The 20,699-nt window shown below is 40.1% G+C and overlaps 1 protein-coding gene across 3 annotated transcripts; it reads left to right on the forward strand.

Moving 5' to 3' along the window:
- Positions 1 to 1,271: 1,271 nt before the first annotated feature.
- Positions 1,272 to 20,642, forward strand: zgc:77151 (uncharacterized protein LOC337153 homolog). 3 transcript variants are annotated; one of them, XM_058087875.1, is made up of 12 exons: positions 1,272 to 1,626; positions 9,106 to 9,258; positions 10,867 to 10,974; positions 12,589 to 12,793; positions 12,875 to 13,105; positions 13,192 to 13,298; positions 13,776 to 13,923; positions 14,038 to 14,090; positions 14,407 to 14,504; positions 14,571 to 14,745; positions 15,153 to 15,353; positions 15,487 to 20,642. In XM_058087875.1, exons 1-12 carry the CDS (start codon positions 1,606 to 1,608, stop codon positions 16,804 to 16,806), a joined length of 2,820 nt encoding a protein of 939 aa, XP_057943858.1. In that variant the 5' UTR covers positions 1,272 to 1,605; the 3' UTR covers positions 16,807 to 20,642. The 3 variants fall into 3 exon arrangements, with proteins under 3 accessions (XP_057943858.1, XP_057943856.1, XP_057943857.1); XM_058087873.1 differs by having other exon boundaries at positions 15,454 to 20,641; XM_058087874.1 differs by having other exon boundaries at positions 1,273 to 1,626; positions 15,156 to 15,353; positions 15,454 to 20,641.
- The last annotated feature ends 57 nt before the right edge of the window (positions 20,643 to 20,699 follow it).

Consider the following 20,699-nt stretch of genomic DNA (forward strand, 5'->3'; position numbering starts at 1 on the left):
TTTTTAAAGTAGCCTTAGCAATTAAAAGGGAAGGGAATAGTTCTACGGTGTGAAAAAAGTGGTGTGAACTCATGCAAGAGACTACAAAGAACTGCAGGCTTCACTTGCCTGAGTTATCATACCAACAGTAAAATATGGTGGTGGTAGTGTGATGGTCTGGGGTACATTTCTTTTGAAAGCAATATTGGACTCACTGTCGAGTGTAGTTGCATGTATATATATATTTTTAAAGTAGCCTTAGCAATTAAAAGGGAAAGAAATAATTCTACGGTGTGAAAAAAAAGTGGTTGTGAACTCATGCAAGAGACCACAACAACATACAAAAAACTGCAAGCCTCACTTGCCTGAGTTATCATACCAACAATAAAATATAGTGGTGGTGGTGTGATGGTCTGGGGCTGTTTTGCTGCCTAAAGGACCTGGAAGACTTACTGTGAGAATCGGAACCATGAATTCTGCTGTCGACCAAAAAGTCCTGAAGGGGAATCTCCGGTCATCGGTTCTGCAGCACGTCAATAATCCAAATGAGACCAGCAAGTTCGCCTCTGAAGTGGCCTCGTCGAAGTCCTGACCTGAATCCTATGGAGACGCTGTGGCATGACCTTAAAAAGTTGTTTCAAGCTGGAAACCCCTCCAGTGTGACTTATTGACAAGTTTATAAAAAAATAAAATAAAAACAATTTCAGTCATCTTTATCAAAAAAAGAATTAATAATTGAAATAAGTACTGTACAAGTACACATGTTATTTTTTTACATATAAGCTCTGTAACAATAAAAGGTTGTTGGAATGTTACTGTAGAGCACCCTTTAAAATGCTTGGTAATTAATGTTGTTGACACTTGATAGTCCTGTTGAATATTCAACTATTAGATGACATCACATAAAAACAATGTACTTGCAAATGTTATTTACGCCCATTTTACATAGACTGAAAAAGAAAAATGGCAGCCTGCATATTTTCACTCATGAACAATGGATGCTGTCATTGCCAGCGCCACTGCATACTCAATCCCCAAACTATACATTTACGTGCTTAATACTACGCCAAATAATTATAATTATATCCGTAATAAATAGTTTTTTTGAGTATTTTGACTTAAAAACAACCCTGTTGTGGTATATATCTGTTGTGTTTGTTTCCCGCAGGCATTCAGCTTTTACGACTACTGGAAATCATCGCCATGCGTTTAGATGCGCGCATGCGCAGAACACATACACGCGCACATACACTCACGCACACACTATACGCACACACACTCATACAGACCGATCTGGGATCAGCTCAACTATTTTGATTTTCGTCACCCTGACACTCTTACGGCTTCTATAAAGAGATTCGGTATAATTTCTCACATGTTTAAAATAATGTGTTGGATTATCGGAATATTGAGTCGCTGCCTATATATCGAGGAAATATTTTAATCATTAAGTTGGCAAACTTAGGCCACACCTAGATCTTGCCCTATTTCCACAAAAAAGAGCAGGATTTTTTTTGCTCTCTCGCTCTCCCTCGCTCTCTTTCTGTGGTGCGTTTGTTTGTGTGACGGCGAGTCCCGGCGGTGTAACCGGAGAGGGGCCTCACACAGAGGGAATGCAGGACTGCAATGGAGCACAATGCAATACAGGTAAAAAATATCTGATATTATTTCTTAATAATTGCCGATTTGTGTCACCTAGCCTCGGTGGGTTTTCACACGGGTCGGGACGTTGATTAAATTAACCGTATGTAACGACGAATCGAGCCTCGTTTTCGACTTTTATTTCATTTAGTTTGACCATATCGCATTGATTGTTTGCCCCCCCCCCCTCTATACCACCACCACCACCACTCACACACATACATCCAGCTCGCCAAAGTGTAACTCACAATTACAACTTTTATTCAACAACTTTTCCCGTACCTCAAACGTGGCATATTTTATTATGAATATTATTATTATTTTTAAGTATATCCAAACGAGCCACACGGCTATGACGCGAATGGCTCGCCTGGCTCCCCCTTGATAGCCCAACCGTAGCCGTTAAAATCTGAGTCTTAATATTTCTTATATTTTCGTCGTGTTTAATGATTAATTTCTTTGTGTGTCGTGTCGACAGTCCCGGTTTCCCATTTGGCTACCAACCCCCACCCACGTCAAGCATACATATTAGCGAAATAAAATAAAAAAAATATGGCATATTTCTTGGTTTAAAAACAGGAAACTTTTATGCTAGTCTGTAGTTTTTTTAGCCTAGCTTGCTAGCTGGCTAACTAGCAAGTAGCCAGCTGTCTTGAGATCATATTTGACAAATAATAAAAACTCGCTATCATTTTTTTTGTACTGAAAGGTTGGAATAGCTCTGAGAGCTTGTGTGTCTCATGTGAAGCATATTGATATTATTATCACCAAGCCCCCGACATTTTGTCTCTGCTGTAATTACGACAGTTTAAGGAGGAATGCTAATATTGAAGCTTTGTGGACTTTAGGAAACGTCCACAAAGACGACATAGCTTGTCCATAAAGTCCATTTAAATCATGGATATTGAACGTCGCAGTGGTGCCTGTGTATTTGTATAGAGATCCTTGTTTAAATATTAATATTCACTGCAATGAATGTGTTTTTTTTTCTTTATGGTGGTGGTGCCTCTTTGAATAACAGGATATAGCCAAGGTCAATACTCTAGCTTGTTACAGACTTATTTATTTATACATTGTCCAAAAAAGCAGACAAGAGGCATTCTGTTATTAATATTCAATGGGGAGTTTCCTTTCTCCTTTTTTCCCTTTTCTCCCCCCACTCAAAAACTGTAACAAAATATCCTTATTTCCATAAATATTGCAGGGTACAGTAAGGGTTTTCCATCTTCCTGTTTGTGAGCTTAGATTCTGTTTATCCCTGTTTGGGAGTGAGTGTGTGTGCGTTCTCACATTTTAGACTGCCTTTCAGATTATATTATGTGGCTTTTATTTTCCTGCCTGGCCAGCTTTGCCTCATTTCCACCACTAGGCTGAGCACTGTTCTTGTAGCCACCTCCCAGGCAGCAAGAAGAGTAGAGGGAAAGAAAAAAAAAACTCCTAAGACTAGAGCTGCATGAAATCCATGTAGTTGGTAAGAGTATGTTTATCATGTTGGTATTCATCACATGGCCTCACTATAATTAAGTTAAATACATGTAGAATGCTCATTTTGGTGCCCCAAATGTAAGACTTCACTGACTTTTTTTTCTCCCTTGCTTGTTTCCTGTGCTTTGACCTAATAAATGGTCGGATAGGGCCATAGATCAATACGCCATCTTTCTTGTATCTCACACAAATACAGTATGATTAATCAAAGAGGCAATGTTTTTTAAAAAAAAAACAGCCAAATGTGTTTGCAGTGTGGCTCATCTTTATTGATACCACAGTTTGTCAAGATTGCGCAGATTGATTCATTGGTCTATGTAATATATTTGTAGCCACATTTTATATGCAACGTATTTCATGCAAATGTCTGTAAAATGTGGCCCGGGGCTGCACATTGTAGAAATAACATTAAAAAAAATAAAAATAAAAACAACATAAATTTGAGCAAAAAGGCAGAATTTGAAGACAAAAAGCTCAAGTGTCGATACTAATAAGTAAATAAATATATGTGCTTGTCTTAGCCTTTTTTACAAAATAAAATATGTAAACATATCAAAGTGGTCCTCTGCATCTTGAGATTTTTCAGCATTATATTTAAACACATTAATTGAGTTATACGCTTTATATCGTAATGTATGATCGCACATTTTGAAAATACAACAATGACTTGATAATGGAAATACACGACTGACATATTCCATTCTGTAATATACATTGAATCACTACTGCAACTGTACAAGTTTCATATTATGAACTAGTGAAATAAATGAGCTTTCCAAATGTTTATGGAGATGTACCTATAGCGTTTAGACACACACAAAAAGTATTGACTCGAGTGTCTATTGCTGACTGACTCGTACGGTGACTGTGTCTTCGTCTGTAGTGAGAAATATGTTTAACGTCTATAGCTTCTTAATACAAACAACAAGACTGTAAGCTGCAATGCGTTTTGTCAAAACAGCACAATCATGCAGTCACGTCCTTTTGTTTAACTGTTGTGACTAATATTTTTTAGTTCAGATTTATTACTGTAGCTTCTCTGGCACAGCAAAAGAACTAGTAAACTGCAGTCAAGGCAACACATGATGGGTTTATTCAAAGCCTATTGTTGTTTGTCGTCACTAATACTGTGTCTTTCTATGGGTTTTTGGTAGCCATTTCTTTTGAATTATGATGTATTTATTGTCCCCTCATTCAAATTCAACGCAAGGCTGTTTTAGCATGACATTAAGGTCATGTCATTTTGATCATATTTTAATATGAACTGTAATAACATACTGAGAAAATATTGCAATAATTGCGGATTTTTCTCCAGAGCTGACTATGTTGTTTTTACACATATAAGGCATTAAATATTTAATGTTTATACAAAAGCCTTACTGTGGCAGTGCCAGATATTAATTTGATAAGTTAACATCTCATGTTTTGTGCACTCCCTCTCATTTTTGGGGGACTTTTAAACTTGGTGAAAGGCTAATAGTCATTTCATTTGTTTCATTATATTCATTTCATTTAATTTGCTATTGTGTGGGATATTACTGAACCAAAATGTTGTATTTGCTATTGCTTGGTCTGCAAAGCTTGTTTATATGAAATTATTGCCATATATTCATTTAACTATAAAACAATATAAGTCAAACTATTTCAAGTAAAAGTCTGTAGATGCTTCTTATTAGCTTTTTTTCTACATTCTTAATCCATTCGTCTTAATTCTGATCCCTGATTATTTGCATGTTGTTCCTAAGGGCAAAAACATGTCGCGCTATGATGTTAGGGCAAGTATTTTGTATTATTTTGTGCATTTATGATCATTTTAAATAGTAACGAGCTGTGGTGTTTTATCCATATTGTCAGCTATTTTCTCACAAAATAAGACAAAAACATATTTGTAATATCCTTGTATTGACTTTGAAATTGATTACCTTTCACCAGGTTGGAATTGTGAGTTATTAGCGTGCTGTTGTTGATATTCCTGTGGGAGCATATCGGTACCTATGTGCATCTTGTGCCATTGTATCATTATAACATCTCTGCATTCTTCCCACAAGTATTTTATTCTATTTTTTGCTTCTGTAATTTCACCTCTCAAGCCTGCATGTACATTCACGACTGACCTCGCCTCTTGGGTTTGATGCCTGGAATTTTATATCACATTAATGCTGAAAGATGGAACGCTTGTTGTGGTTTTGTATGATTTTTTTGTATTGATTTGTGTGTGTGTGTGTGTGTGTGTGTCCCTCTATTTTTTTCTTTTTTTTCCCCCTGTGGGCTTTCAAGTGATACTCTGAAGTGACGTCATCTGTGGCTTCTTTTATAACTGCTGTTAATGTGGCTCCCCGACTCCATGTCCTTTTTTGATATTTTGTTCAGGCTGTGACTTTTTTATTTTTTTTCATCCAGCATCTTTTTGTATAAATTGATCCCTGGCCTGCTGCAGCTTGTCTGCAGAACTGTGGCGCGTGGGGGGAGGGTGGGGGTTTTAAGAGGAGGAAGGGGGGAGCCTGACTGACTGTGGTGGGTTATGGGTATGCGGTGGGGGAGGGTGTGCACGGCGGGGTGGTTGGATTTTTTTTTTTTTTTTAGGGGAGGGGGATGATCAGCACGAGTGAGAATTTGAGAATATTCTGCATTTAGGCGGCAGGCAGCTATCGTGGCTGCAACAGTGACGGGCCAAACAGGAACGACTGGTTGTTTTGCACAGACGCTTTCTGCTACAGGAAGCCCAGGAAATGCGAAATAAGCACTTATTTGGTGAATCTTCAAGTCTGATCTTTATAAGAGTAAATGAACAGCTGCACAGACAACCCCACCCAAGTGCACACACACACAACCATATTGATTGTTTAATCTCACATATTTGCTTTAACAAGTTATATTTTTGTATTTCTTGTATTACCACTAATTTATTTAAGGAGGAAACTATCTTGGAAATCCTATGTAAAAAGAAAGATGGACCATTATGGTCGACAGTGTACAATGTTTGAATTATCTGGGTGGTTTTGTAGCTTTCACTTAATTTCTTATGTAATTATACATATTTTTTTAGTTGTTGAAATGTATGAAAATAATCTGTTTATTACGGTTAAATGGTTTTAGAACCCACTGCGATAAGCCAATTTCCTTCAGTGGAATCTTTATTAGTTATGGCATAAAAAACCCTCTTATGATCTTCAAAATGCTGTTTATAACATTATTAGAGCATTCCAGACATGATATAACCCCCTATTGTCACCTTTACATTTGCATTACGCAATATAGTAGATATAATGAGACAAAGTAGGACATATTAGATATAAATAAGATAACATAGACTCACGAACTGCGATGTAGTGAGGGAGAACTGTATACAATCTCTTCTGTAATTTTGCTAACATTACCATTAGCCTTGTATACCATCTACGGCGATCCAGAGCGTCCCAAATGTGCTCAGTATATGTCTAGTGGGTATGATTTCCTGCGTTGTGGATAAGTGTATGTCTTTAATTATAGTACCAGGTCTAGTGTTCACACAAAAATAAATTAATAAAGAACTAAGCAATGAGCATCACCTCAAAAATTGGTAACTCGGACTTGATAACAATATTTTATTGCAGGTTTCAAATATAACGCAACAGGCACAATAACAACATAATAATAACCCTCGTATTAAAACGGACTACTTTTATGGCTCTAACCCATATCAAGCAAAAACCCTGACATCGCTTCCTATCCAAAACACATTTATTGCAACACACATGTTTTATTTGTCTGAAGTGGCTTATTTTATGTGATTAAATGCATTTACTACATTGGGTAATACGAGTGTCAGTGACTATAGGGGTGTTATTTTCATGTGTAGAGGGCTCTAGTAATGCTAAAACACATATTTAGAAGGCCATAAACAGGTTTGCTCAAACTGAAAATATTCCATTTGCCTACTTTGTGGAAATTTGCTTATAACGGTCAGGTCTGTAACCAATTAACTGCGATGAACAATGTATTATTGTAATGGTTTAAGTGCCACATTATGAGTTATAAAACCTTTTATTCAGCAAGTTGTTTATTTTATTTGTAACAAAGGCTCTTGTGATTTCAGCATAGTGTAATGCGCCTTCATCGCCACATTTACATAACATTTATATTTATATCGCTCAGCTTTGTGTGTAGAGAACGGAAAAAGCAGCCCGCTCAATGACTAATGCATCATTTAATCATTAAAATATGCATGCGGACTATATAATGATATTGTGTGACAAAAGAGTCATATTGACTGTCTTTGGGAAATATCACATGTTAAATATTTGGTGTCGTTTGCTGCTCGAATGCGGCAGCTGGGAGTCTGCATATTGTGTTTCATGTAAAGCTGCTGTAATTTGGTCTTTTTATGCCTCCAGCCTCTAACTGGAAGCACAGAGGAGCCTGATGGATTCAATATCGGAGACCTGCATTTCCATGGCAGCCATTTTTGGCAGTGCTGGAAAGAAAGGAAAATAACAAATTCATATACTATAACAATATACATTAGTTAACATCAAGCATCATTCATTTTTTTTTCTATTCAGTAATCTATAGCTGTTGAAATAAATGGAAAAATAATAAATTAATTACCTAACAAGCAAATCTAATCCACTGCCACATCTGCTGTTTGTTTTGCTTCACAAATCTGCGCGCTGTTATCAAATTAATGACAAGCAAGGACGTGTTTCCACCTTGTTTTAACCCAAACCGACAGCAAACAGCTAAGCCTTGCCCTAAACATCATGTTCAAGTATTGAAACCTTTCACAGACACAAAGTGGCCTCTATTTCGTGCCTGTTTTTATGGTTTCATATAGAGCTTTCCACTTTAAATTGACTCTAGGTGTCGCAGGCCGGAGGCTGCCCACTCATCCTCTTAAAAAGGCTGCAGAAGCGACAACGTCGGCTTCCATTTTGCACAAGATAAGCTCCATTTGTTGGTCCTGCTATGTTCAAATAAGACAAAGTTGCTCAATTAGCGAAACATAACAAGTACTCATCATTGTGTCATAATGTCCTCAAAGATCTGCTTAGCACAAATATTTCAAAATATCTTTTCAAGCATTTCATCACATATTTAGGTTTCCCAACTGACCAAAAATGATGGTGCATACTATTTGCATAATCAGATTTTAAAGTATCTACATTTATATAAACATTTCACAATAATACAGAGTGATTTTTATTATGAGGAAATAAAAAACAAATAAAATCCCATACTTTATTTTATACTTACATATTTCTATCACCATATTAACACTATATATTTCCTATTATGCGGTGATACATTTAAAACATGCGTTCTATCTGGAAAAAAGCATTGTTCCTCCCAAAGATTGACGTCACAGCGGCCGTTCTTGTACATCACTTTGTGTTAAAGGCTGCAGTTGAGTCATTTCATAACCAACGTCAGTCTGTGTAGAAACCTGCACTACTCGCTGCCAGACATTTCCCCACGGAGTATTTACAGTCGGTGTCAGTAGCTGCAGATAGGCTGCTGCTATGCTAAAACACACGAAAGAGTTAATTTTTAACACTTTTTTCCCCCTCTCAGAGGTGTTCTAATGTGTCATATACCTGCCATATTTCAATGCGGCAGAGACGTCAGCTAAATATACCACATTCATTGACTTTGTTGCATTGATTTAGTCACAATGCTATTCTTTACACAAAAGTATTTAACAAGTTATCATATGTAAGAAATATAATTAATATAATGTTTTTGTTCTTTTTTTGTTTGACTACAAACCTGGTTGAGACTGAATCAACAGCGCCACTGCTGTTTGCAGCCAAGCAATGCACTGTTATGAAAAACAGAATTCTTAGCAATCAGTTAATTGATAACTTTATCATTTCCCCTGTCTGTAATATAAACAGTCAAGTACAAACATGACTGCGTTCTCTTGCGTGTACTACTTGTGCAGCTGAAATCTTTTGCTTTATCTCGTTGCTCATGGTAATCATAGTGGTCACTGAACCCTTCTTCTTCATCTTTCTTTTTCAGTGGTTGGGTGCTCCTTCCTGCCAGAGAGGCAGCTACGCCTTCTACAAGTCGGTCAGCAGCAAGGCTCGACCCGACGGCCCGGTCCATGTGTGGAAGCTTGGCGAGTTTTACTTCATTCGCTGCGGGCCACAGGATCCTGTATGCATCGCTGAGGTGAGGCAAAAAGACACACTCAAATTTAGCCATTAAGTATCAAATATTGTACATGGCTTGCACAAAATGTAATGGGTCATGTCACTTGAAGGTACCGTCGACCTTGGCTCGGTAACTTTTAAATGTGTACAGTATATTCTATCTTCTTGCAAGCTATGCCTGACCTAACACATGTATTTTACATTAAGTATTTTTGTTGTCTGCTAATTATAGGGATTTGGCAAAGTTTAGCTGCTAATGTTGGCTGTCATTATAGCATCATCATCATCATAACCACACAATTGTCAGTCGCTTGTCTGAAACTGTTTGTGTGTATGTGGACATAATATGCGTATATGAAACAGCGCTGTGTGAAAGCCATGAATGGCAGTCGTTTTATTTGGGTTGGTGACAAATATAGACCAGGGTTGGACCAAAACTCATATTTCGTTATATTTAGGTTGAATGTCGACATACAATATATGTAATATATCCCCATATTTTCTCCACTGAAGTGAGTTTAGAAGTTTGGCACAAAAAATAATAATAAGGTAATAAATAAAGCACTATTAAATGCTAAAAACGCAGCAGAAGACACTGAGCTGCTGTAATTAGCTTGTACTTGGGCGGTGCCATCTTGAAACGAGATTTCCGCATCAAATCCCATATGAATGATATACTTGTTTTTTATGTTGCGCTTAACAGAAATATCAATATTTTTACAATATTGATATATTGCCCAGCCCTAATATAGACACTCATTTGTTCAATCAGGTCTTTTAAACTACTATTTGGTCACGTACACTAGCCATGTAGGCCTGTCACAATAATCAATTGCGCGATATATAAAAACATTGTTCATAATTTTGCCCGCCTCGATATATTGACATGTGCATGCACGTTTGTTTTCCTCCTTCCTCTCTACCAAACAGGAAACTGTCTCAAAATAACGTTGACAAATATATCGTCCGTTTATTGTCCAACAAAATTTATCATGACAAGCCTATAGCCATGCTAGGGTTCTTATATTGTTTTTAGTTGGGGAAAAAAAGGGTAGTTTGGTGCCAGAGAGGTTCAAGAATAGCAGTATGTTTTGAGTCTGCATCTTGAGCTAAGGCTAACTTTAGCACATGCTATTAAAGGAATGCCACATGTTAATAGGTTTGTGTTGAATTTGACACACATTGACAGCCATTGATGTGAAAGCCTGTTGACTGCACATGGTAGAGAATTTAACTTACACGCAATGTCGGTGGAATTTTCTTAATGATACAAATACTACTGTATTTGTATAACAATTAAATTTCTTTGATTTTAACCCAGAATTGCTTCATCTTTTATTTCCCGTAGTAATCATTAGAACTTGTCAGAGCAGGAAATCTGGATTAATAACATAAACAATGGCCACATTCCATTTTTAGGTGAGTCAGGTGTTCAGGTTCAAAGAGTGACTTTGAAGAGCCGTATTCATATTACTGCTATTTCCGCTTTGACAGTCAAATAGGGCTCATTATTTTGGGCAAATTTCAGTTGTAGATCTACTGCTGGCAGTGTATTACAAAATTTTATGTATATTTCATTAAAGAAGAGGTCACTTGGTTATTTTTATTGGGTTTTTTTTGTGTGCAGGTGACCTTATTATGGGAAGACCAGACACAGCACCACCTCCTGGCCAGCGCTAGACTCTACTTTCTGCCTGAAGACACCCCAAAGGGTCGAACCAGGGAACATGGAGAGGTAGGACACTGCAGATCCCTCTGGTGATTCAATACGGTCATTGTGTTAATGTTGCTTTTATTTTGTAATCAAATATTTATCCCTACGAGCACGTTTTAGTTGTATTTCCTGTCATTTCATTAACTTCAAAGAAAACGTTGTCTTTATGAAGCCAAACAGGATGTGACACAAGGGAAGGCTAAAACCTTCCTCATTGACCTCGAGAGCTGACGCTCGCATAGCTTCAGTGTGAAGTGGAGGTCATGTGATTAAACAAATAACAGTCACATGCCTGAGTCTGAGACAGATTTTAGATTAGGCTGCATATAGCCAGCCACGAAAATGTCATTCCTGTACACTGGTAGTCAAAATTCTGTCATCTTAATATCATTTGGGGAATGCCTCAAGAATGTTTATTAATAATAACCATGGTACATGCATATTGCCTCTTATTTTCACCAAAATATGTTTTGTGAGGAATCTAGACAAGTTGAACTGTAAGAAGTATTTTACTGACTCGATAGATCATGAATGGAACCACTTGGTGTGGCTGCTGCTCCGTATTTTTAACAGGCACTTTAATTTTATGGCTTTGGAGCTGTAAGAATGTATTTAATACTGCAATATGATAAGTATGCAATGTAAGGTGGACCAGCTGTTTATCCCACAATGCCGTTTGAATTATAATGAGACGCTAACACCGCGCCGTACACATGCATCATACTGCACAAACAACAATCCACGCAGCGGTGTACTTGCACAATGATGCACTGCGGCATAGTTTGGAGCATACAACTATAAATCAGCCTGACTTTCAGGATAAGCATTTCTGATTCATGTTCGTTTTTTTTTTTTTATTTTTGTCTACAAATCTCCTTATGCCCGCCTCACAGTGTGTTAATGAGCTCACACCTGGCTACTGCGGGGGCAGGAATGTAGGAACTCCCACCTGGAAGCGGCCTTGGGGAGGTGGAAATTTTAGGGGGTGGGGGAATTATGTGGAGGGGAGGGGGATGTGTACTTGTGGACTGAGCGGCACTGAAGGTAGCTTCACATCTATTGCAGACAGCCTGGAATGTCATTCTCTCATATTCAGTCACAGTTTATGCACAGATGACCTTTTTAAGAAGCATAGTCAGGATGACAAAACTCAAAAAGAAGCATTTCCCTTGAATGTCACAGAATGACTTGCTATCATTTTGAGTAATGTAAATTTCTCCTGTAAATATAATATTTTGAGAAAAGGTGCTTAGCAACACAACATTTAGTAGACACGTTTATGATGAGCAAATACACACGAGTTTCAAGAACCCATGCCATTTTGGTTTGAATCAGCTCTTTTCGGCTCATTTTATTCAATTGAGCATTGCTATAAAAACAAAACAAACTATGTTGGGACGACCTGCCCAGTTGTTATTAAATCGAAACAACTAAACTAAATGACAGACTTTATGATTTTTCGTCAAACAAAACTCCTAACACCCTGTGTGAAGTGCTCGACAATATAGGACATCGGTAAGAAAGCCAATATGGAGCATTTCTACTTGTACAGAATCATTTTGTCTATTATTATTTACATGCTGAAAGGGTGAGAATATAATACATTAACTGATGGAGCGCTGTGTGTTTATGTAGGATGAGGTTCTGGCAGTGTCCCGAAAGGTGGTGGTACGTGTGGAGGATCTGGTGCAGTGGTCATGTGCAGAGCCAGCAGGCTGGAGCAGCAGGTCAAAAATGTCTCCCTGCGTCCTTAATGGGCTCCACAAACCACCACAGAGCAGCGACGATGGCGGCGGCAACAAAACATCGGACTGCAAGCCTCTGAAGGACAAGACCGAGAGTAAGAAACACACAAAAGCAAACCAGACCACAAAGAAAATCCGCTTATCTTTTCTGTTTCTGTCCCGCTTTTGTCCTCTAGATGGGGTAGCGGACTCTCAGTGTGTCAAAGTACTCAGCTACCCGCAGTACTGCCGCTTCCGCTCCCTGCAGAGGCGCATCCAGGATGGTGCAAGGGGACCAGCACTACAGGATGCCCATCTGTTGGCTCTGGGTGGCGTCAGGGTAACACCCACAACCCACTTGATGTACTGCAGAGACACTTTCAATCACCCGACGCTGGAAAACAGCATCAGCTTTTCCTGGCAGTTCCGTGAGTGTCCCAACAAGAATTAGGAAAGCAGTGTAGTTCTATTTTATGTTAGTGTTGACACAAGTTATTCTGTGTTTTCACTGCAGGGTGTCCATCCCTCAGTCTCAGAGGGCGGCCTCGCAAGAGGAGAGGCCGTGATGGCAAAGACACTTCAAGCACCAGTCAGTCGGAATCTTGGATTGAGCGGATGAAGGTTTGTTTTTTTTTATAGATGTTTTTGTTGTACCGGTAATTCGCTTGAATTGTTCAATTTTAATGCTCGTCTATGGATGATTTCTGAATTTAATTTGTGATTGTGTCACTCTGTGACACATCACCTTATTTCTCTGATGAGACATGGGCTTTTTCTGCCTTTGAGCCTAAAAACTTTGTAGTTATTTAAAAATATCAAGTTACCTATTTAAAAAAAAAAAAACACATCCATTTAGAGATTACAGGGGATTTATGTTGAGTAAGGGGTTCAGGTTTTCAGTTAACGGCACAGACGTTGCACTTTGAAATGATTTTTCTGTTATTACTACTTATACTGCTAATTTGACTTACTTTGAACCACAAAAACTTTGCATTTAAGCTTTGTATTTGTGTAATTGTAAATGTACTTTACTAATTCCAGTTTGTATGTTCTGCTTCTTTGTGCTTGTTTTTCACCTAACTTGTGTTTTCCCCCCAGGAGAACGTGATGGGTAGTGTGGAGGTGGGCGGTGAGGACAGTTGGCTCCCCCACCCCGAAGAGCAGCTGTTCCTGGATCAGCTCTTCTCCTTCATGGATCGCCAAGGCTCGCCCATCCACAAAGTGCCCAACCTCGGCTTCAAGAAGAGTGAGGGTTTTTTTTTCTCTCCCATGACGAAGCTGATTCATCTGATTTTGTTTGCTAAATTTCTTTCTCTTTGTTGCATGTGTTACTTGCTGTGTCCATCTTGGCTGTCCTCAGTTGACCTCTTCCTCATGTATTCGGTGGTCAGACGACTCGGAGGCTACGAAAAGGTGAGACGTCTGTGAATCAGCTTGTGTGATTGTGATTGCGTATGTCTCCAGTACAAAAGTACAAAGATCGCTTCAGTACAGCAGCTGAATTGAGAGGACAGGCGGAGTTTTGTTGTGAAAGGCTGGAACTCCCTTTTCTATCTTCCTGTAAAGCTTCTTTTGTTTTATTCATTTTCTTATACACTAAGAACATTTCAAACCTCAATTCAGATGAAATCTTTTTTAAAATGGCCACAATCCCAAGAATGAAATCTTCAGAGTTCTCTAACACACCAGATATGAAACATTGGGATTATACATGCTGCTTGTATTCCAGGTGACATCAGACCGCTTGTGGAAAGTCGTTTACAACGAGTTGGGAGGATGTCCCGGCAGCACCAGCGCTGCAACCTGCACCAGGAGACACTACGAGAGGTCTGACTGAGACGCCTTTAAGTGCAAACAATACAATCGATTCTAAAACTCACTTTTTTGTCTCAGACTGATGCTCCCTTACGAAGAGCACCTCAGAACAGGAGGCACGGAACTCAAAATCCCAGAATCCTCCCTGCCCGTGAAGCCCAGAGGGATCAGAGGGAGGAAGCCACTTCCACGGGGCAGAAAACCTGGACCCAAAGTGAAAGAGAAGATGGCCGTCACTCCGCCTCCTGGGACTGTAAGAAAAACACCTGTTCCTCAAATACTGTAGTCTTTTGCCATACCGCAGGGCGAATTGCCTTTTTGAGCATATAAGCACCCCGAGTGGGTGCCTTCTTCTCCTCAGAAAAAGAATAATTAATTTTACCATGACTTATGTGTTGGTGATGAATTGGGGACTGGATAGGGGTCCCAGGATTGACCCATGGGTAACCCCACAGGCCATAGCCATTTGGTCTAAGACACAATTAACAAGTCCAACCAAGTACTTCCTGTCCTCCAGATGGGACTCGAACCAGTTTAGAGCAGTACCAGAGATTCCCACCCAGTTTTTGAACATGAAAGGCATATAACAGATTAAGCAACAGTAAAACTACCAACTTTTACATTAATTTAACAACTTCTGTGTCAATATTTCTTTGCAAGCAGGTGACTAACTTGGATGGCACGGTGGTAGTGAAAAGAGGTCGAGGCAGACCACCAGGCAAACGCAACAAAGCCACACTAATTGCTCAGGCGAAAGTGCTGGCTCAGCAGCAAGCAAAAGTGTCAAGTGTCGAGTCTCCGAAATCACTCCTTCCCACCCGAATCGGCAGCAATGGAGTGATACCCAGCAGCGCACACCAGGTATGGCCTCAAACATGTTAATACCAATTTTTACGCTTGGATGAAAATAAGTGTTTTTAAAGATAAACAAAATGATGACCCTTCCGCCTACTCCTTCCAGGTGACGCCACCTATTTTCTGTCCCTCCCCGCAGACCATCCAGCCAGCCATCCTCCCTGTCAACATGCCCCTCACCCCAGATCTCTCCCCCATGTCGACCCACTTCCTCCCCTTTCAGCCCAAGCCAAAAGACACGAAGGATCGAGGGGAGTCTGCAGCTTTGCCCCCGGGCATTCTCCTCTCAGCCCTGCCTCGCCACTTTGTGGGTGGATCTCTAGGTGGCTTCAGCCCCATCAAAGGTCTGTGTCCCCTGGATGTGCTCAGGAACTGTGTGGGCTTCCAGAGAGTCCCCGAGAGCCCAGCCCTGACACCTCAAGAGCCAATTCAGCAACACACCACTATATACACCCCCCAGCCCAAACATGGAAGCCCAGATAGCCGCCGCTCAAACGTAGAGCAGGTGCCGCCTTCACCCCATCCACTTCCGCAGCACCACAGTCTGCTCTCAGGTCGCAATGTGGACGAGGACACCCAGAGAGGAGCCATCCGGGATGCTAGGAATCGTCACTCTCTGCCCCCGCTGCGGGTCCTGCCTTTGGATCTAGACTGCAGTGTTCAGGTACGCCAGCTGATGAGAACTCGTCTGGGCTCAACTCAGTTCCAGACTTTCACCCGCCGACTTTCTGAGGCGCTGTCCCAAGATCTGAGTGCCAAGCCCCCCTGCTCACCCATCACCCCTCCTCCAGAACAAGCCCTGCCCCTCAACCTCAGCAAGCGCTTTATAAATAAAAGACCCAGCACAGACGCATCTGAGCCAAGTCTCTCCACAACTAACGTAACCACAGATGAGCCGTCACCTAAGAAAGTAAAACCTGACTGCTCAGAGCAAGCGGAAGACTTCAGCCTGAGCGGGCGGTCCACCTCGGAGGCCCCAGGAGTGGAAGTCCAGGAGGTGGGACTCAAGAGCCAAGACGAACCAGCTGACCTGAGCTCCCCTAGCAGGATCAGGGCCTTCCTGCTCGGACTGCCGCCCTTCCAAGTGAAGCTGGACGAGGATCTGAACGGGATGAGGTTTGGGAAAGTCCTTCCTTCGGGATCTGAGGTGGAAAACCAGAGGACTGTTACCGAGGGAGGACAGATTAAGAAAGAAGTTGAAGTGGAGGCAACAGAGAGAACCAACCCGACGTTGGAGTCTCTGCCGAAACAGGTAGAATTTGTCAAAAATGAAAATATTGAGATGATGAAAGAGGATCTGAAGGAGGAAGGGAACACCTCAGTCGACAAAATGGAGGATTTATGTGGTCAGACAATAGCCAGTATGGAAAAGATCCAGTGCGACGTGGACACCTCCAAGGGCCACCCAAGCCCTGTTCTGCCCCAGGCTAACGCTCTGGTCCTGGCCCAGCAGAGCTGAAGAGCCCACACTCAAAACACTGATCCATATTTTGGCTTTTAAGCATCCCTGTTGGGACCGTAGTCAAAGAAGTCAAAAGTCCACCAGGGGGCGCTTTGGTTTCAGTCAGAGGCTGGGCATCTTTTCCTTTGGAACATCTGAGCTCACAGCTACTTTTTTTTTGTCCGTTCTTCTTTTTGTGTGTTTTGTTAACTGAGTCTTTAATGACACACAGAGACAATCCCAAATCAGTTTTGTTATTTTGGTTAGTTTCCAGTGAAACAAGAGTGAGACTCTTTTGGGAGGGGGGGGAAACAAAACGCTGCCATGACCCCCCTCCTTTCAACTCCATTATTCAAATGACAAATTGAATAAGATCCAACATTAAAGATAAATCTATTGCATATATGGGTGATGCTATGCATCAAGACGTCATAATAAGCATCTGTACTGTAGTTCGGTAGCTTACTTTGAACTCGTACTCTACGTTTGTAGAGAAATAGTTATTTTCTCTGTGTCGTTCGGAGCTGCAAGTGAAACATTACGGCTCGTCACGTGAAAGTGCTCCTGTAGGTCCGCCTGTCAGCTAGACGTTATACTCTTATTAGCTCGCTTTTCTGACACACACGTGCCTTAAATGGCCTGCGGTCATCGCTGGCTTCGCTTCACTTAAAGAGATGCCTTGATGTTGACCTGACTTCACTACTCCACGCTGATGAAACCTTTTTAAAATGTGCATGAGAAATTGGCTGGGAAATGTATTAAAACGACACCACCAAAGAAACACTAATACCAATGTGGTAAACTCCTAAATGTCAAGGTATCCCTTTAATGGCTGCCTTCCCCCCCTCCTCCGCGCTTTTTGAAATCATCTCTTTAGTGTTCAAATTTGCACACCTGCTGTTTTCCATATTTATATGCTTGTCATGTTTTTGTTTTTGATTCAAAGTAGTGCAAGTAACTACTTCTACTGCGACTACATCATTCATTATCTGGTGCTCTTTCTCTGTTATGTAGCGGTTGCTAGAGTGTTTTGATTAATGGAAAAACTGCAAATAACTCCACCAAGTCATGCAATCTTTTGAACCTTGTGAGGGGAATGCCACACATTTCTCTCATTGTTGTTGCATGACTCCTTAATGAACACTTTGCAGCTGTTTTTTTGTTTGTTTTGGTTTCTTTTGTGCTGCACGCGTAGATTCGCCAAAGCAAATGTAATCTACCACACTCAAACCTCCACAAACACTACAAACTAGAACACACAAATGGTTTGTTCTGGCTTCCTCCTTCACCGGGGGAACTGAAGATGGTAAAATACTTCCTGTTCGTGTGATTAATCCTTGAATCATCATATTTTTTATCTTTGCAGTAATGTTTTATATACAGTATATATATAATATAAAAATATATCACACAGCAAGTCTGAACATTTTACATCAGGATAAATATATTGTAAAGCAATTAAATCTGTCATTTAAGCTTTATTTATTAAGGTAGAGGAGTTCAGGCTGCACATTGCTTTTTAACACTTTTCCTACTACACCTTTTGTCATTTGTTTCATATTCATGATTGTACAAATGTATCCAAAAATCATCTTTCATTGCTACATCAGTTTGCGATGGTTCCAGTCTTTATTTTTTGTTGATATGGGATCACATTGTCCAATTGTTAAATAGGCTTTTTTTGGCCTTTTCAGAAACATGACAGCCTCTTTAATGCCTGCCACATTCTCATCAATTGCCTTTTTTTTGCCTCCGGTAGAACAAGTTTTCAATTCTAGAACTGGTATTTTTGCATTTGCCATTACCGCCCATCATACTTTGTGTTCTGTCTCAAGTTACAACTCTTGCCTTCAGTTGAGGTCCAATGTGTGCCAGTTATTTTTTGGTTTTCGTGCATGTTTTGTTTTTTTTTATGTGGAACAATACGCCACTGAGGCTGAACGTCTGCTGGGTCATTTAAATGGAAAAAAAATAACATAGAGGAGGAGGAGAGCGTTTGTAGTTTAGAAGCATGTTCAGTCTTTTTGTTCCCTCTTGGATTATTTAAGCCTAGGTATGATTTTGTTTTGTTTTTTTCTTAAATATTTCAATGTTTACATTTTGTTTATGCATGTTCAGAGTTGTTATATCCAGTGTTTTTGCACACTACAGCATCCATCGATCTTGAACGGCACTGCCCAATTGGTGTGAAAGTACTTAACATGAAGTGCCTGATGCTTTAGGAGCAAACTTTGGCCATTCGGACGTTTTGAAACGAGCTTGCTTGATCACCTTCACGCCATTGACTTGAACAACCTGTGATGTTTTCGTGGCAAAGCCAGGCTGAGGCTGCAGCCAAACCGGACCTTCAGCACTCATCCACAGGGAACCGTGGTGGCCATTTTGGGGCGCTAGCGTGACGTGAGTGACATTTGCGGGATTAAAGGTGCTGCATGTCGTGTTTTAAGATTGTCCTCTCACTGTAGTGGTTATGTAAGTTAGCTCAGAGTTTGTTGGAAAGGTGTGAAGGTGTTGTTATGCGGGGATGGCCTGCATTTTTCAGCCTTTGTCTCAGTTCTGTGTGAATGGTAGGACGGCGTTACCTTGGATTTAGTGAAAAAGGAAAGGCGCCACCTGTATGGAATAGTATGCCAATGTCGGGATTGGTTGTAAAGTTGGGTTCTGTGTCAAATGCACTGCCGACATTGTGTGGGAAAAAAAACTCGAGTGGTCCTGGCAATTTTCCATCTTCGGTGGTGGTAACCCATGCGTATCCTGGGTGTACACGTTTGACACATTTCACTCTCACTAATGTGGTGTTACTGTAAAATGTAACATAACATTATGAGGTATGACAGATGGGATGCCGCCTCTGTGAAAGGATATGCCAGTTATATCATAACGTGAAAGACTTGTTCTGTATAAAAGGTACAGGCAGACAAATGCCCGATCTCTTGTTCAACTGTTTTGTTTCTGAAGGAGTCTGCGTGAAAGGGGCTATTATGTCCGCCGAAGAGTACTTTCATTGTCGTTCCACCGGAGGCCGCTGTCAATAACGCTGGTGACGTCTCAGCTGTGTTAGAGAACTGATGTTAAAATGGCTGAATTTTCAGATGTGGAAGTGGTTGCGTAAGAAGGGAATGTAAGGGTGACTCGAGGCCAAACGCAGAAGATTTCATGGGAAGTGTTTTCATTGCATGATCTTACAAATCGAATAAATCGACATGCAGCAACTTTAAGAGTACCGACAAAACGTCTACGTTACATCATCATCCTCTGACCTCACTGTTATCACATGACACCAAATTACAGATCAAACATGATGGCATCTTCTCGGAGTGCACATCATCTTTTAACATCCTGAATGCCGCTGTGGCGTTGTCATATACTGTGTACACACATACTATGTGTGTGTGTGTGTGTGTGTGTATATATGTATGTATGTGTGTGCACACATACATATATATACCGTATGTTTATATATACAGTTTCTAAATTTATCTATATACAGTGTGTGCGCATACTGTATATATGTATGTACATATACATATATACACTATATAATATTTTTTCAGAATTTGTGTGATTAGATGATTGCAGATGTGCAGCACAAAACCGGTTTTCATTTTTATTTTTTTCCTAAAAACGTTAAAAGGATGGCAGTGTCAGGTACCATTCCATTTGAACACACTGTATATTTATAATAAAAGTATTCTCATAATAAGGTGTCTTTTGTGGGCATTTATTTTAACATCAATTGCATCTTTTTTTATATACCTGATAATTTGTAAATTTAAAAAAAAAAGCACATTGACGAGACAAACCTGTGAATCGCTGAAATGTACAGTAAACTAGTGTGTATATATAACACATATACATATATTAAATATATATCCAAAACAGTTTTGTGGGTTTTTTTGTATTTTATTTAT

Source organism: Doryrhamphus excisus, chromosome 11, assembly GCF_030265055.1.
Source record: "Doryrhamphus excisus isolate RoL2022-K1 chromosome 11, RoL_Dexc_1.0, whole genome shotgun sequence".
Classification (NCBI taxonomy): Eukaryota; Metazoa; Chordata; class Actinopteri; order Syngnathiformes; family Syngnathidae; genus Doryrhamphus; species Doryrhamphus excisus.